The 18,381-nt window shown below is 44.9% G+C and overlaps 1 protein-coding gene across 11 annotated transcripts in view; it reads left to right on the top strand.

Annotated features, from left to right (window-relative positions):
• BLNK (B cell linker) overlaps positions 1 to 18,381 on the top strand; it is a 249,892-nt gene that overhangs the window by 167,400 nt on the left and 64,111 nt on the right. For 6 of the 11 annotated variants that reach the window (XM_083149315.1, XM_083149318.1, XM_083149319.1 and 3 more), the window contains 2 exons: positions 9,700 to 9,765; positions 15,972 to 16,028. In XM_083149315.1, the coding sequence (XP_083005441.1) occupies positions 9,700 to 9,765; positions 15,972 to 16,028 (123 nt within the window). The remainder of the gene's footprint in view (positions 1 to 9,699; positions 9,766 to 15,971; positions 16,029 to 18,381) is intronic. The other 5 variants (XM_083149316.1, XM_083149324.1, XM_083149323.1 and 2 more) reach the window with 1 other exon arrangement.

The following is an 18,381-nucleotide window of genomic DNA, read 5'->3' on the forward strand; positions in this document are numbered from 1 at the left end:
GATTTTTTTAGGTCAATAATAAACGTTCCTTATTAACATGTTATATAGACGTTTATAATAATCGCATCATTTTACTTTTACATGCTTTAACCTGCGCAGTAACAGTCGGAGAAAGATCATGTCAATTGTACAATATTTATAACATTTAGACATCCAGACCTGCTATAACAGACCAATTTTGCGCTTGCGTTCCTTCTTAGAATATACTCGTGCTTTCAAACAAGAAACTAATAAAAAAATAGTCAGACTAGATGGGACTACAGGTTCTTATCTGCCATCAAATCCTATGTTCCTATGTAAGGAAACGGTCACCTGTCCCCAGTATCTGGTCAGGGAGCATCCACATGACACCAATAACAAGGAAGCTAATGGATGGCTCAGTGTCTCTGTGTACACAACATTCCGCAAAATCTCTCCATTGTCTGTAATGTTTCACCTCGCAATACAGACAGATATAAATAGAATACAAACGGTAATGGGGAAGATTATAACGTGCTCTTAGTGCGTGTGCACCATTGTTTATGTAATTAGTATTAAATAGAAACGTCCAAATATATTATAAAATCTGTTTGCTAACAAAGTATTAGTAGAGTTTGACATTCAAAATAGACAATGAAGGGCATGTGCTGTGTAACAACTGTCTGGAGAGAAATACAGGTAATATAATGGGAATAGCCGCTGATTTAAATGTCTGCTTGGCAATGGGCAATTCGGGCTAATCCAAAAAAAGTGCACATGGTTTTGGCCATTTGAGAAGGAATTTGCCTTTGCGAGTGAACCAGAATAAGCAGGATCTTTTGTCTAGATTCTTAATGACGTACTGTGTGATATATGTGGGTTTAAGTGTTTCCTTAAATGAGCTTTGCCAGCAAATGAATCACAATGGATCTGATTCAGATGCGGACAGAGAGGCTATCGCAGCCGCCTAAAGGCTGGCCTTGGCATTTCCTGACAATGGTGCCAACTTTTTTGGAAGTGGAAGCAATCGCTGGCCCCTCCCCACCCCCAAATGGCATCAGACTGTTAATGAGAGGAGCAGCAGTGGGCAGTGACAGCTCAATAAATGGTATGTGAAAATGGGGGAAGGGGCACTACCCCTGTGGGCACACCCCTACATTTTTGCTGCATGCCTTTCACTAAGGGTTTGCGGACACCAATTCACTTTCTGGCACACAGTGGACTTTGGTGGCACACTGGGATTTTTCAGAGGACAAATACAACCTTATACTTCAGCTTGAACTCGCTCAGCCGATATTTGCATCACTCACCGAAATACTCCACCATTTACCCTTACTTGGAATTTGAACATCTCTCTGCACTTCCACCTGCACTCAACGCACCCTGCATCTCCGCACTACTGTGAGGCCGGACCAAAGACAAAGTGGTGACATATATCATTTAAAGTGGATATACTGTAAATTGTGGGGGACCCTTACAAACTTTTCAGTGGGAGGACTGAGTACTATAGGAACAAGCAATATCATAGAAATCCTTTCAGTATCCTCTGTGTCACATTTTCATTTGTTTTAAGTCATTATATACAGTATGTATGTATGTATGAACTATTCCAACCCATCCAATCAAATGTATTGTTGTTATTACCAGCGCTACTCTTTTGTTTTTGTTGTCATTTGTATGTTTTGGGAACTGACCTTCCCTTGAGTCAGCTGCTTGACACCTCAAATTCAGGCGCCTGATTTTACCTTCTTTTTCCTTCTCCTCTTCTTAACCTGGCAGATTAGTATGTTCTACTTTCATTTCCTCAAATATGTTTCCTGCCCAGGGCCAGGTGTTTCTCATTTGAAATTTCTTATGCTATATGGGCCAATTTCACCTGAATCTAACTGATCGGGCCGAGAAATCAGGTGACATCGGATCCGATCCCATTCGCGGTCCCGTGCACATCGGAGTCGGAGGTCGGACCTGCCTGCAAGTCCGACCTCTGATTCAGCACCCCTTTTAGCGGTATATCGTATGCAAAAGTACTGCATACGACAATGGTGGCCAAACCTGTCCTCAAGATCTACCAACAGTTCATGATTTTTAGGCAAACTGTGGATCTATAGTAGGAATGATGCAGCACATGTTTGATAATGTGACAGTTAGTAATGACTACAGCTGTGCACCAGCTAGATGATCTGGGAATGTGACAGTTAGTAATGACTACAGCTGTGCACCAGCTAGGTGGTCTGGGGAATGTGACAGTTAGTAATGACTACAGCTGTGCGCCAGCTTGGTGGTCTGGGAAATGTGACAGTTAGTAATGACTACAGCTGTGCACCAGCTAGATGATCTGGGAATGTGACAGTTAGTAATGACTACAGCTGTGCACCAGCTAGGTGGTCTGTGGAATGTGACAGTTAGTAATGACTACAGCTGTGCGCCAGCTAGGTGGTCTGGGGAATGTGACAGTTAGTAATGACTACAGCTGTGCACCAGCTAGGTGGTCTGGGGAATGTGACAGTTAGTAATGACTACAGCTGTGCACCAGCTAGGGAGTCTGGGGAATGTGACAGTTAGTAATGACTACAGCTGTGCACCAGCTAGATGATCTGGGGAATGTGACAGTAATGACTACAGTTGTGCACCAGCCAGGTGGTCTGGGGAATGTGACAGTTAGTAATGACTACAGCTGTGCGCCAGCTAGGTGGTCTGGGGAATGTGACAGTTAGTAATGACTACAGCTGTGCACCAGCTAGGTGGTCTGGGGAATGTGACAGTTAGTAATGACTACAGCTGTGCACCAGCTAGGTGGTCTGGGGAATGTGACAGTTAGTAATGACTACAGTTGTACACCAGCCAGGTGGTCTGGGGAATGTGACATTTAGTAATGGCTACAGCTGTGCACCAGCTACATGATCTGGAAAACGTGGACCATTGGTAGATCTCGAGGACTGGTTTGGCCACCACTTGAATATGATATATATAGTATGTGTTCCTGCTGCCCTAGAAGTGGCCGGGTGGTTCAAGTCTTATACTGTACAGTACTATCATGTGTTCTCTTCAGTGGATTGTGTCACAAACCTGACTTGATTCACATTTATTTCCTGATGCTGGCCTGGTTCCTAGCTGCTGCTGTTGCAGCTGCTTTCCATTCCTCAGTGATTAACTCCAATGAAGCTTCCTGAGTTCTGCACTAGTCACATGTTCCAGGTACTCAAGGTATAATTCTTGGTTCTGGCTGCTGCTGCAGCTGCAGACAATTAGCAATCACCTGGAGGAATATAAGCCAGCTTCCCAGAGTCCTCCTTGCCTTGAACAACTGTTCATTCTGCTTCCTGAGTGGTTACCCCAGAGACAGAGAGTTCCAAGGCTCCTGGTTATCCAGTCTCCTGTGATCCCATCTCCAAGTGTCCTGCTGCTGCTACTGCTGCTACTTACCTGGTTCCGGTCATCTCCAGAGACTCCTGCTAATTCCATCCTGCGGTTGAGTGAGCAAGCTATTCCCTGCAGAGGATACCACTGGCACTGGCCAGCAATCTCCACTAGCTCCCAGGCTAGACCCCTTGGCTCCCAGGCCAAACTACCTTCAAAACCTATCAGTGACTTTCTTCCATCTCAGTCCTGATCTGCCGACAGGCACTGTCTACCTCAGTCGACACTCAGCTTCTGCCGTCTATTCCTGACTAACAACATCTGTGTCATCCCTGACGTCCATCAGTTGCAGCATCTGAGTATTGTCACGTTATCATCTATTGTCGACATTGTGTCAACTGTTTCCCAAAGGGCCTCCAGAGACTCTGTGCTTCCGTCATCTCCTGGTGACTAACAACATCCGTGTCATCTCCAACGTCCACCAGTTGCCGCATTCAAGCATTGTCACACCTACATCTGTTGTCGACATCCTGTGTCAACTGTTTTCCCAAGTGTCTCCAGAGGTTCTGTCACTCTCTCCAGGTTATCTACATCATGTACTGACGACGCCCAGGTCATCACCACTGGCTCCCAGGCCATCCCGCAGCTCCCAGGCTGCCAACTGTCATCACCGGCTTCCAGGCCGTCTCGCAGCTTCCAGGCTGCCAACTACAACTCCGGCTCCCAGGCCATCCCGCAGCTCCCAGGCTGCCAACTGTCATCTCCGGCTCCCAGGCCGTCTCGCAGCTTCCAGGCTGCCAACTACAACTCCAGCTCCCAGGCCATCCCGCAGCTCCCAGGCTGCCAACTGTCATCTCTGGCTCCCAGGCTGTCTCACAGCTTCCAGGCTGTCAACTATCTTCCCCGGCTCTCAGGCCGTCTCCAAAGACATTTCCTCATTTCTCCAGTGTCCTCACTCCCAGCCCGCGTCCAGAGGACCAGGACAGGGGGCCGCGACCTGCTTGCCAGACGCAGCCAAGCCCATAGTTCCTTGCGGGACTCCCTGGTGAACACCGCTGGTAAGTTAGACTCTGCGCCCCTGCTTCTGGTCTCCGCCAACCCTCTGGTTCGCTCTGCTCGGGTTCCCAGTGTATGTCAGATATAAAGTCTCTTGCTCAAATCTACTCCCAGAGTTCCTCCTGTGTCAGCGAGGCTCCCAAGACTCCAGGCTTCCCAGTCTCATCTGAGAATCCATCCAGTTGCTATACCTGTGCCTCCAGTCGTCTCCCATCTGACTGTCGACATCCTACGTCGACAACTCCCGCAGCTTCCAGACTGTTCACTGTCAGTAGCCAACACTGAGTTACTGTGCCCTGCTTTCCCTGTGTAGGTCATACCAAACCTTCTATATCCTGCTACCCAGCGCCCTCCACTGGCCCACCACGGTCACAGCCGAGTACACAAGAACCCTCAGTGCTGACAGATTGTTCAAGGCCGATGTACTTGGCTCACGACCCAAGTGTGGGACCAGCGGCTCTTCCAGGTGTCTCCGGCTGTATGAAGATCCAAGAAGCCACTCAGCAAGGGATAATGAAGAGTCTCCAGGGAGTATCCACCCGATTGGATACTATACAGCAGTCGTTGGCACCTCTTGCGTCGACTGCCAAAAAATTTTTTGCGTCACCTATTGCCACTTCTAGTTTGGATGATCTCCAGCAATTTCTGGGTACTTCTAGTCCATATTCCAATTCAACACCGGTTGTTCCAGTATCCTGTCCCCGGTCCCCTATGGATTGTCCGCGGATTTCCCAGTCCCCTTGTCCAAGGGATTCTGAGCCTCTGAGCGTTCTTCATAGATTGTTGGAACAGCTACAAAGTCTTCTGTCCACTATAATTCTGCTAATACCAGAGATTCTTCAGAGTACACAAGTTACCGCAAGAAGTTCCGTGCGAACCACTGCTACGAAACAATCTCCTGTTACAAACTCTCTTAGAAATAATCTATTCTCTTCCATGCAGTGTGAAGACAAAGTCAGGAGGTCCTCGCATTCCAAATGCTCGGAAGCTGAACGTCAGCGTCGCAGACAGCTCCACCTATGCTTCTATTGTGGTAGTGCTAGTCACCTTATTAGAGACTGTAACCTCTGTACATCCAGGAGGGGTGACAAGTCCCAATACCGCACTGCTCTTTTGCATAATACTTCTGAAACATCTGCTCCCGCCATCTCTGCCTCAGTCACGCATATTCCTAGTTCCAAGTCTGAGAACCAGAAGAGGATGTACAAGTCTCGCGTCACTCAAAGGGTCTCCGATTCCTTAGTCCCAAATAAAACATCTGTGTCCGTAGCCTCGGATGAGGTACCTGATCCTGTAGCTTGTGCTGGGACATCTGTAGCTACAGTCCAAGGAAGTGTTTTGAAAATATCAGCCTCCAGCGAGGCATCTGATGCTCTGACCCCAGAAGAGGTTTCTGTTTCTCCAGTTCCAGAAATGGCACCCAAGCCATTTACTCCAGGTCAGCCTTCTTCCTGTGCTATTATGTCTACACCCTGTGTAGTCCAGGTCCAAGACGGACCATCTGTATACCCGGATTCTGTCCGTTCCGGGTCCAGCCCGGACTCCGCCTTTCCCAGTGTCGAACTTCAGTCTGATTCTCTTAGTAATGGTCTTCCCAATAACCTCCCGGCATTTCTAAAAACAGTTCAAAGAGAATTCCCTCCAAAACCAGCTCCTTTGGGACCTTTGAAAGGTTCCACCAGGGTCACCAAGAGCTTATCCACTACTGCACCATCACTTTCCGAACAAGATCAAGTTATATTGAATCAAGACATTTCTCAATTAAAAAATTGGAATGCCTCCACGGTATATCAGCAGTCTCAAATTTCTGGAGTGTCCAAACTTGAACAAGACCAGACACTACAAGATCCATATATTAACAGTCATCATATCTCCAGAAATAAAGATGTTTCTATACCCCATTCTCCTGACTTAAGGTTGGGTGTAGTTTCACTCTGTTCTTCGACAGGTCCTTTTAGGAATTCTAGCCCCATGGATGTACCAGCTAACATCACTTCGGTCCCTAAAGAGAAGAATACTGATCATTCAGAGTCTGCAATCTGTATTGGGTTTTCTACTTTACATTATTCACATGACTCTCTAACTGATATCTCCAAGAGAAAGGATCATATATGTCCACTAGAATTGGACTCAGATTCCGATTATGACCCAGTTTATGATGAAACTCCCTATCCAGGAGGTTTTATTCTTCCCGACCATGTTTTTCTCCAGGACGATACTCCAATAAATTCAGTTTTTTTTGATGATGGATGGTCCACCTGTTCTGAAGATGAAGACTAAGAAGATATGTGAAAAACTCAGTTTGTGAGTTCTTTAGTTCTCCTGCCAAGTTCATTGGGGTGTCCGGAGTCCACCCTAAAAAGGGGGGGTACTGTCACAAACCTGACTTGATTCACATTTATTTCCTGATGCTGGCCTGGTTCCTAGCTGCTGCTGTTGCAGCTGCTTTCCATTCCTCAGTGATTAACTCCAATGAAGCTTCCTGAGTTCTGCACTAGTCACATGTTCCAGGTACTCAAGGTATAATTCTTGGTTCTGGCTGCTGCTGCAGCTGCAGACAATTAGCAATCACCTGGAGGAATATAAGCCAGCTTCCCAGAGTCCTCCTTGCCTTGAACAACTGTTCATTCTGCTTCCTGAGTGGTTACCCCAGAGACAGAGAGTTCCAAGGCTCCTGGTTATCCAGTCTCCTGTGATCCCATCTCCAAGTGTCCTGCTGCTGCTACTGCTGCTACTTACCTGGTTCCGGTCATCTCCAGAGACTCCTGCTAATTCCATCCTGCGGTTGAGTGAGCAAGCTATTCCCTGCAGAGGATACCACTGGCACTGGCCAGCAATCTCCACTAGCTCCCAGGCTAGACCCCTTGGCTCCCAGGCCAAACTACCTTCAAAACCTATCAGTGACTTTCTTCCATCTCAGTCCTGATCTGCCGACAGGCACTGTCTACCTCAGTCGACACTCAGCTTCTGCCGTCTATTCCTGACTAACAACATCTGTGTCATCCCTGACGTCCATCAGTTGCAGCATCTGAGTATTGTCACGTTATCATCTATTGTCGACATTGTGTCAACTGTTTCCCAAAGGGCCTCCAGAGACTCTGTGCTTCCGTCATCTCCTGGTGACTAACAACATCCGTGTCATCTCCAACGTCCACCAGTTGCCGCATTCAAGCATTGTCACACCTACATCTGTTGTCGACATCCTGTGTCAACTGTTTTCCCAAGTGTCTCCAGAGGTTCTGTCACTCTCTCCAGGTTATCTACATCATGTACTGACGACGCCCAGGTCATCACCACTGGCTCCCAGGCCATCCCGCAGCTCCCAGGCTGCCAACTGTCATCACCGGCTTCCAGGCCGTCTCGCAGCTTCCAGGCTGCCAACTACAACTCCGGCTCCCAGGCCATCCCGCAGCTCCCAGGCTGCCAACTGTCATCTCCGGCTCCCAGGCCGTCTCGCAGCTTCCAGGCTGCCAACTACAACTCCAGCTCCCAGGCCATCCCGCAGCTCCCAGGCTGCCAACTGTCATCTCTGGCTCCCAGGCTGTCTCACAGCTTCCAGGCTGTCAACTATCTTCCCCGGCTCTCAGGCCGTCTCCAAAGACATTTCCTCATTTCTCCAGTGTCCTCACTCCCAGCCCGCGTCCAGAGGACCAGGACAGGGGGCCGCGACCTGCTTGCCAGACGCAGCCAAGCCCATAGTTCCTTGCGGGACTCCCTGGTGAACACCGCTGGTAAGTTAGACTCTGCGCCCCTGCTTCTGGTCTCCGCCAACCCTCTGGTTCGCTCTGCTCGGGTTCCCAGTGTATGTCAGATATAAAGTCTCTTGCTCAAATCTACTCCCAGAGTTCCTCCTGTGTCAGCGAGGCTCCCAAGACTCCAGGCTTCCCAGTCTCATCTGAGAATCCATCCAGTTGCTATACCTGTGCCTCCAGTCGTCTCCCATCTGACTGTCGACATCCTACGTCGACAACTCCCGCAGCTTCCAGACTGTTCACTGTCAGTAGCCAACACTGAGTTACTGTGCCCTGCTTTCCCTGTGTAGGTCATACCAAACCTTCTATATCCTGCTACCCAGCGCCCTCCACTGGCCCACCACGGTCACAGCCGAGTACACAAGAACCCTCAGTGCTGACAGATTGTTGTTACTAATCCGGTACATAATCATAATGCAGATGTGTAAGCGGGAAATCGGATGATGGGGGGGGGGAGGGGGAGCAGCGTGTTTTTGGCGGGGCAACGTTTACTTATTTATTTATTTATTTGCAGTTTCTTATATAGCGCAGCAGATTCCGTTGCGCTTTACAATAGTAAACAGTGATAAAACAAACTGGGTAACAACAGACAGACATGGAGGTAGGAGGGCCCTGCTGCAAGCTTACAATCTATAGGGATATAGGAGGGAAACACAAGGACAGGCACCAGTAATAGCATAGCAGTCCCAACAAGTTACAAGTCCAGAAGGGAAGCTATATAATACATAAGTGCCTCAGAGGGTTATGCGTGTAGAACTTAAATATGATAGGCTTGCCTGAAGAGGTGAGTTTTCAGGGAACGCTTGAAAGTTTGGAGGCTAGCGGAGAGTCTAATTGTGCATGGAAGGGCATTCCATAGGATGGGAGCAGCCCGATGAAAGTCCTGTAATAGTGAATGGGAGCTAGTGATCCGCTCAGATGAGAGACGCAAATCTTGTGCAGAGCGGAGTGGTCGAGATGGGAGATATTGTGTGATAAGTGCAGAGATATATGCTGGTGCAGTATGGTTAATAGCTTTATATGCAAGTAGAAGTGTTTTATATTGAGTACGGTAATATACAGGCAACCAATGTTTACTTGCTCGCTAGGCAGCAAATATATGCAGGTCTGAATCGGGCCATTTATTCAAGAAAATGTGAAACTTTCCAGGGCCATTTTACTAACCGCTAAAGTAAATTGCTGATAGATTTTAAATGCAAAAGAACTTTAGTCACTTTGTGTATGTGTATATAAGAAACTACAGACCGTGCGCTCTCACCCAGTGGGAGCCAACTGCTGGGGAGCCATTTAGAAATATTGAAAGCAATATTACAATATACACAGCAAAAATAATCCCTAATTGAGGGTAATAAATAATATTTTCCCTTTTTAATAGGTCTACAAATGCTGATTGGTAATTTTGAGCTGTCCCAAATACAAATGCTAACTGGAAAGCATTTGAAGGGTTTATCACCTCCCTATCCTCGGGCAACATTTAAGTTTTTTTTTTGTTTTTGTTTTTTTACAATCCTCACAAATGATTAATCTTCTCTAAAATTAGAACATTCATTGATATGAAGTCATTTGTCTCTTGCAGGAAGCTACAGAAGATGGTCCATGACATAAAGAAAAATGATGGCGGGCTAATGCAAAAGTTAAAAAAGTGAGTCCTGCTAAAAGTGATGTCCCAATTTAACCAAAAATGTATGGAATATGGTAGTTTATAGTCAGGATTTACACACTTATTGCAGATGTCTGTAGAGTTTGTATATTCTCCCCTTGCTTGCATGGGTTTCCTTTGGATACTCAGGATCCCTCTCATATAAAAATATACTTGTAGGTTAATTGGCTCCTGACTGACTGACATTTTTAGGGAGAGATTTATCAAAGCTTGGATACAAGAGAAGTGCAGATTAAGTAGCAACCAATCCGCTTGTCTTTTTACATCCTGGATTTGAAAAATGACTGGTAGGAGCTGATTGGTTGGTACTTTATCTCTCTCCAAGTTTTGACATCTCCCTATGTTACATATGTCACCATCTGAGGGCATCAAGGGCCACAGAAGTGTTGGTATACTTCCCAGTTTCACATAATGTATAAGCATGATCCCCCACAGCCTCTTTTTTTTCATACCTCATCCCCGGTATCCATGGCGGCCTTGGGTATCCTCTACAGAGTCATATCCGGTCCCAGGGGTGCATTGTGCCGTTGCAGCCCTGGGACCGGAGATGCCACTGAAGAGGATTCTGAAGGATGCCAGAGGACATCGGGGCACCGACAGGGGACCAGGTAAGCATGAAAAAAAAAATCCTTAATTCTTAAAAAGCCCTTATCCAAAATGCTTGTGGTCTCGAGCATTTCGTATAAGGGATACCCAACCTATCTATAGAGACCTGAGTTGAGGGTATTTCAAAGAGTGAAGAAGTTGACAAGCAGCCAATCAACTTCTACATATAATTTTATAGGATGCACCTGATTAAATGCCAGCTAGAAGCTGCTTGCTATGGACAATTTCCCCACTTATCTAGTCTTTAGGAAGTTTAATATATTTGCCCCCCCCCCCATAATTCTTTACGGTACTTGTGTACTAGCACGGCGCCCACGATATTTGGTCGCACGGCATATAACCGCATGGCATACACCCGATGCACTGCAATGCGATTTAAAATTGTATAAGCCCCCTATACGATGTTTAATTGTATAAATCCACCCCCACTCCACCCCCACTATGAACGTGAACCCGAAGCGTGGCGAGCGCAGCAGTATGCGTCCTACGACCTTTTCATACCCCCACTATCCACGTCAGCGTGGAGTTGATTTTATATAGTGTGGCGAGCGGACGCGTATTACTTTACATGTATTCCGCGTCCCCTCGCGGGGCTCGCCACACTTTGGGCTCGCCACACTATATAAAATCAACTCCACGCCGACGTGGAAAGTGGGGGTATGAAAAGGTCGTAGGACGCATACCGCCGCCCCTCGCGGGCTCGCTGCGCTCGCCGTGCTCGCCGCGCTCGCCACGCTTCGGGTTGGCGTTGATAGTGGGGTGCCGTTGGGGTTGCTTTTAACATAGTAAGAACCCAACTCGTTTAACTTATAGGGGCCACTTTTAACATGGGAAAACCCTTTAGGGTGCTTATACAATTTTAAATCGCATACCATTGTATATGCGATAGAATGGCATACAATGCCATACAATTCGATGGTATACAATTTAAAATTGCATAACATCGCATCGCATACCATCACATGCCTATGGTCTGCGATGCGATGGGAGCCGTGCTAGTACACAAGTACCTTCTTTACTTTGAGTGAGGAAGATATAGGATAGTTTCAGGTATGGTAATGGGGGATAATGGGATGCCCTTTGGTGAACACAAAAATAGATAGATAGCGGACATCTATCTATCTATCTATCTATCTATCTATCTATCTATCTATCTATCTATCTATCTACAGAATCTATCTATTGTGATAGCATGTCCATTCCAGTATTATCTCATTTATAATCATTACTTTAAGAGACTATAGCCTTTCTTCTACTGGATGCATCCACACATGACACCCTATTGCGTCATACCCTGATTACTCCTCTCTGTTTTCACCACAGTATCTTCACTCATTCTAAAAATATATCATTTCTTATTTGCATACACTAGAAAAAGAAGAAGTGAGTTTATGCGGGGACACAGAGATGCGGATTTGGAACAAAGTGTACAATATTTATTAGAATACGTTATTCATTTATTAGCTGGCGCAATAGTTAGCATCACAGTCCAAACATAATGATCTCATAATGACAGATCTGTGTGACGTTCCCCTGCCAACTGCAGTGGCCGACGGCGTGATGTACCATGCAGGGCTGCATTCAGCCACATAACGTCCCATATGTCTTACCGATTTGGCCTGAAACAACATCTTTAAAGATATTTTCAGAGTCAAGGGTCATTGGGTCAACACCTGAAATAGGTCGACATAGGTAAGGTCAACAGGGTCTGAAGGTCAAGCATTAGGTTAACAATGGGAAGGTCGACTGTCAAAGGTTGACATGAGTTTTCCACGTTTATTTTGTCCCGAATGTCGACATAGTCAACATGGACACCGTCTAAGTGTTCCGCATGGCACACAATTCTATTCTCCCACCGCCGCCGTAGGGCATGAAATGCCGCCTGTCTGCACATGTCGGCTCAAAAAAAACTTGAAAATCTAATTTCGACCGTTTGACTGTTGACATTCCCATTGTCGAGCTAATGTTTGTGTTGACCTTAATAGGATAGTCGACTGACCGTATACAATTTTCAGTGGCCACATTCAGGAGTATAGCTTTCAGTGGCGATGTAAGCAGGATTTTACTGCATGTACAGACGACACCGCTAAGGACCTGCGGGAGTGCACATTGTTAATGATAAATCGCGTAAACGCGATCTGCATGAATATGAGGCAGATTTATTAAGCTTGGAGAAGAGATAAACTGGAGATAAAGCGGAGAAAGGGTAAAAGGAGATAAAGCACCAGCCAATCAACTCCCAACTGTCTTTTTCAAACACAGCTGATTGGCTGGTGCTTTATCTCCTTTTACCTTTTCTCCGCTTTATCTCCAGTTTATCTCTTCTCCAAGCTTAATAAATCTGCTCCCATATCTCTAACTATTAGATTGAAATAGAAGAAAAGAAGGGGTGTAGACCCTGTCTTGCGCTAATATTTTACTAGGCAGCACCTCCAATAAATCCCTCCTGCTAGTGAAGGATAGAAACAAAGAACAACCACAATATTATTGGAGTGCGCCAAATCAATTTCTCATCAGACCACCACCCAACGTTGGTAATGATGAACACAATTCACAAATCCTTCTTCGTGTGTCCATGAAAGACAGTGAGATGCACAGTCCAATGTGAAGTATAATCTTTTATTAAAAAGATACCTCTTTTATTAAAAAGATACTCCTGGGTATCTTTTTAATAAAAAGATTATACTTCACATCGGACTGTGCATATCATTGTGAACACACGCCTATGTTGGACACATGAAGAAGGATATTTAAATTGTGTTCATCATTACCAACGCCGGGTGGTGGTCTGTTGAGAAATTGATTTGGCGCACTCCAATAATATTGTGGTTCTATATATATATTATTGTTATCATGCATATCGTCTGATGTATACCCAGCTTAACTTGTTAAATTAAGTAGGTTATTTGTCATAAATTAATCTGGCCAAGGATTAAATTGAGTCTAACAGAGGGGCAGATGTACTAAGCTTGGAGCGTGATAAAGTAACAACCAATCGGCTCCTATCAGTTTTCAAAAACAACCTTTAATGTGGTAGCCTGGTGCAAACTTTATCTCTCTCCACTGCTTAATACACATTCCCCAGGATAATTTTCTTATAGAAATGTGTCTTTGTTTGCGTGTAAGAAGTTATGTGGAATTATGTCATACAATGAGCAACAGGAAGGAGAGAGCGATCATCAGGTTGTCCTGTTTCCTGTCCTTCATGCTTGGTTTCTCACCCAAAGCAATTTTAGTTTTTTTGAGGGGGGGGGGGGGGGGTTAAAAACCCATTGAGTGCCAACAAAATTTGTCAAAATAGCTGTGAACAAAGCCAAGCAAACATTTGTGTTCATCATAATGACCTGTAATGTCTACCTTCTATAAGAAATATAATCTTTTTTTTTTTTTTTTTACGTAACTTTTTTTGCTTGAATTTATATAACCAACGTGAGCGATGCTGGCATTTTTAGCAGATATTTTGCACATCTCTCACAGAGATGTTGGCAATCAAAGGGTTAACGGATGTTTTACATTATTTGATAAATATATGGCTGCTTTTAGGATTGTGCTGTCATATAGTAGTAGTACTGTCTAATAAGGTCAACCAGCCGGATGAGAGAGGTTTTGACAATGATGATAATAATATTAATGATGTTTTTAGATAGTGGAAAATAGGAACGGGAACATTTTACTGAACAGGGATAAACTCCTTCAATAAAATATCTAAAAATAGATCAATAATCACATTTTATAATTTTCCAAATAAAGGAACACATCCTATATAATAAAAGGCTTATGATTCTCCTCACCTCTATGGGGAGAATGGAGGTGTTTTATGCTCAGGTGGGCACTAGGTGGAGCCCAGCAGAGTAATTTAAGTGTTGCCAGACCTAACACTACGGTTATGTTGTATTGACTGGCTGGTAACTAGTTGGTCATCTGTGGTGGAACCCCAGGCCTAGGAATGCTGCATGTTTCCTTTGCTGCAGATTTGTGTGTCCAGGTCACTGAACTAGAGCCTCAGCAGTTCTGGTCTGTGGAGCCAGTGTTAGAATGGACCACAGGGGTACAATGGAAACCCCCGGAACTGCCTACCTCCAACTATAGGGTTTAAGACTGTGGACATGAATTATACATTGTACATATGTTCTATTATACTGCACAAAACTATGGTATATCTTCTACAGTGCATTGCTTTTATTAATCTGGTGTACTACATCACATACATATACATTACTCTCTAACCGTTAGCCAAACTTCTGCTGCATCTGGCCACACACCCCCCCAGAAGACTTGCCACACCCCTAACGAGGGCCCCTATAACTACATTCCCCAGTGGGCCCTTCATGCCCCAGTCCGACACTGTGTACAGCTGCTGCTTTTGAGTTTCTCTGCTGTGTTATTTAGATGCAGAAATACACAACCGACAGCCTCCAATAGCATCTGGTGTCTTTCAAACATCCACACACAGACGTAGCCATGCTCATTATTGCTGCACCAATCACCATGTGTGAATCTCTGGCGATTGGCGCAATCCTGTCGCCATGTGTGTGCCTCTAATTTGCTCCCATGGTTTATAGAAATGCATTGAACAGCGAAACTGCAGCGTGGATTTACAAACTTTACCAATTTGGATTGACAAACCAGCGTGAAAGGCCGGGTCGCGGCAACGATGAACGTAGCTACATCTGTACTAGACTGACTTTAACTATGCCTGCAGATAGCCGTATTCATGTGAAGTCGGCCACCCACCCCAAGCAGGCATCACTACCCCTGCGTCTGCAGTTTAACACCCAACGGTTTTTATGTAGACTCCCATAAAACGTTGGGCATTCTTCCGCTGTGGCACCCTGCCCGCCCCCTTCCCTCCCCTCCTGGATGAAACAGCCTGGTGAGTGTGAAAGTCACCAAAGCTGTTCACGCATGTGCAAACCACGAACACCGGGGGAAGGACAAATTTGTCCCATAACGAATGTGTCTGAATCAGCCCCTAAAAAGTTAGTTATCGCATATATAGTTCTTCTGCGATAATAGCGCATCTTGTGTCCGACATGATTCGATTTATTTTTTACTTGTACAAATGTTTTTTTTTCTTTGACACAACAAGTAAAATGGCTTTAAATTTTCCTAGAATATAAAATATCCGTATTTAAAACCCAAATGACAGTAATTGCAATAAAATAAAGATAAAAGAAAAATAGTTCAATGAAGGAGGAGGCACACGGAAGCTGAATCAACCAAAATAAAAGTGTTTTGGGCATAGTATATCTAGCGCTTTCGGGGCTAGTACCCCATCCTCAGGATAGCTGCCTTCACAGACAGAAATGTGGACATATCTGTCTGTGAGGGCAACTATCCTGAGGATGGGGTACTAGCCCCGAAATGGACTATGTATTTTGGATACTGGAGTGCATCAAACCATGATATATATCCGTCACTTTAATCATTTCTAAATTCCTTCTGATGACTTCCATTATAAACCACTGATGGGAACAGCTGTGGGACGCTCTGGCGCTATTACTTCCTCATTTTGCTTTGGTATAATGTGATCAATCTCTCCAGTCTATGGGTGTAAGCTATGTCTTCCCTTTAATGTCTAGGTTCCAAAACGATCAGGTGGCGTTAATTTGTAAAACTGGGAAAGATACGTGGGATCGGTATGACAATACGGACCTTGCTTGTTTCTGTCTGCATATTTAATTACTTTTGGTTTGTTTTGTCTGCTTTTAATAATTGTGTTTGCCATGTGTCTTTCTTTTTTTTTTTTTTAAACTGTCTTCTATTTACTATCTAATGCTAAAACACAACCCTATATATATGAAAGTGATTGTACAAAACAGTTCTGTACTGCTTGTCCAATTATGGTGGTCTTTAATTAAATAGTGTCTGCGCAGTTTCCCTTTAAATTGGTCTCACTGGACCAATACAGCAATGGTTATTTTAGGAAAGAACAAGGGGCACCTAGTTTTATGCTACAAAGTTTTGTTTTTAATATTACAAATATCTCTCATGTACATTTAGGCTAAATTAAAACCGCATAGGAATAGCCCATTATGGTTGATTCTCGCATCTCGTCCTCTCCAACATTGCTCTCCGGCAACCTCCTATACTGGTTTCTACAACTGGACTATGAAACGCCGCTGGCCACTGCGTGCATTCCGAACCTAGGTTCCACACACTGGGGCAGATGTATTAAGCCTTAACAAGTGATAAATGCAAGGGTAATAAGGAGAGACAAACGTCCAGCCAATCAGCTCCTTACTGACTTTTTTCAAACACAGCCTGTAACATGGCAGTTAGCAGGTGATTGGCTGGACGTTTATCTCTCGATCACCCTTGCATATCTCTTGTTAAGTCTAAATACATCTGCCCCAATGAATGTTGATGCCACTATGTCTCATACTAAATGGTTCTGCCCAGGCGCGTTTCGTGACTTTAGTTACTGATTGGCTGGAGAGTTCCGGTACCACTTTCATGTGCAACTGGTTTGTGCGTTAATATTTTTTGTTCCTGAAAATGTGCTATTATTAATTCTGACCTATAAATCCTATAAGTTACTTTGGGTATAGGATCTAACCTGATAAGGGGCCAGCTTTGATACTAAATGGACTACAGGATGCTGCAGATTAGATGTTCTCACGTGCTCTCAGAGCAGTCATTGTAATTAGATGTGGGAGGGAGAGTTGCCATTGTAATAGCATTCAAACATCAACAACTGCATCACAACTCATTAAATCTTGGACTTGTGGATTTTTGTATTCAAAACAAAAATCTGCAAGTCTGGAGGTTCCGTACGTGCAGCATAAAGGCGCAATTACTAAATGAGTTGACCCCAGAGCAAGGACCAGCTATGTTACCTGCCCCGGTCTCCTTAATACTACCTATGGGAAAGCCATCTATGCCCATTTTAGTATTCACCCTGCTGAGCTTACTCCAGCGGTGGCTCCAGAGGTGGTGTTGCAGCACAGTTCAAACTACAAATAGGGTAGCACAACCACTGTCAGTGAGTCAGTTTGGAATGGCAGTTGGTGATAGTTGGTATGGCTCTCCTCTATTGCCTCCCCTGCAATTAACTCCAGGGCAACATAGTAGGTTTACCACATATGAATCTAAAGTAGGGATAGGAGAACCAAGAACGCGGACAGCCAACCGAAGCAAATGGCAAACATCACTGCTATGTGATGTGTCTGTGTGAGCGGAGACACCTCTAATGCTCAGATATTCCTATAACAATACTTGTGTGATGACCTTCTGGCACAAAGTCTATTATTACGGTCATGTGTATGATGGCGTTATTAACAGTTAGTGGCCATCTGATTATAACATGCATGGCACAGAAACAGAGAAGGAAGAACTCTGCATCATGAGACTATGAGAGCAGCTTTTCTCGGCTGTACAATGTGGTAATGACTAACAGCGATATGAAGGAACCTTTGCACACACAAAAAAAGAAATAATAAAATTATATTGTGAATTTGCAAGCCCAGCCATTATGAATAGACTATGCGTGCCCATAGTACGCATACAATGGGCCGTCCTGTGATAAAATCCTGCAAATTTTTTGTTCGCTGGCCATACACAAGTTGATTGACAGAAAGCCGGCATTTGGGGGTGGTACCCGGATGTTTTCTGGGAGTGTTAGGGAAGATGCAGGCCTGCTTAGACATTTGAGGGGAGGGAGTGTGACGTACGTTCCGGCCCCGATCCAACTGCTTCTATCGCAGTCGTCTCATGCACCCCAGTCCTCCGTAACATAATCGCATTAGTGTCTCCCACAAGATCGGTATGCACTTCTCTTGCAGCTGTGACCATTCCACTAATGTGATCCAGATTATACACATCGTAGACATGGGGCAATTTTAGCATGTGTATGTGCGATCTAGCAAGCCTTGCGTGCTAAGCAATCAAAATAAATTAGATTGCTCAGCACACCAGGCTCATACACATTGCCCCATGTGTATGAGCCTTTAGTCAGAGAATGTTCATAAATCAGTTATATTTAATTGGAGA

The sequence above is a fragment of the Crinia signifera genome, chromosome 6, assembly GCF_055691185.1.
Source record: "Crinia signifera chromosome 6, ASM5569118v1, whole genome shotgun sequence".
Lineage (NCBI taxonomy): Eukaryota > Metazoa > Chordata > Amphibia > Anura > Myobatrachidae > Crinia > Crinia signifera.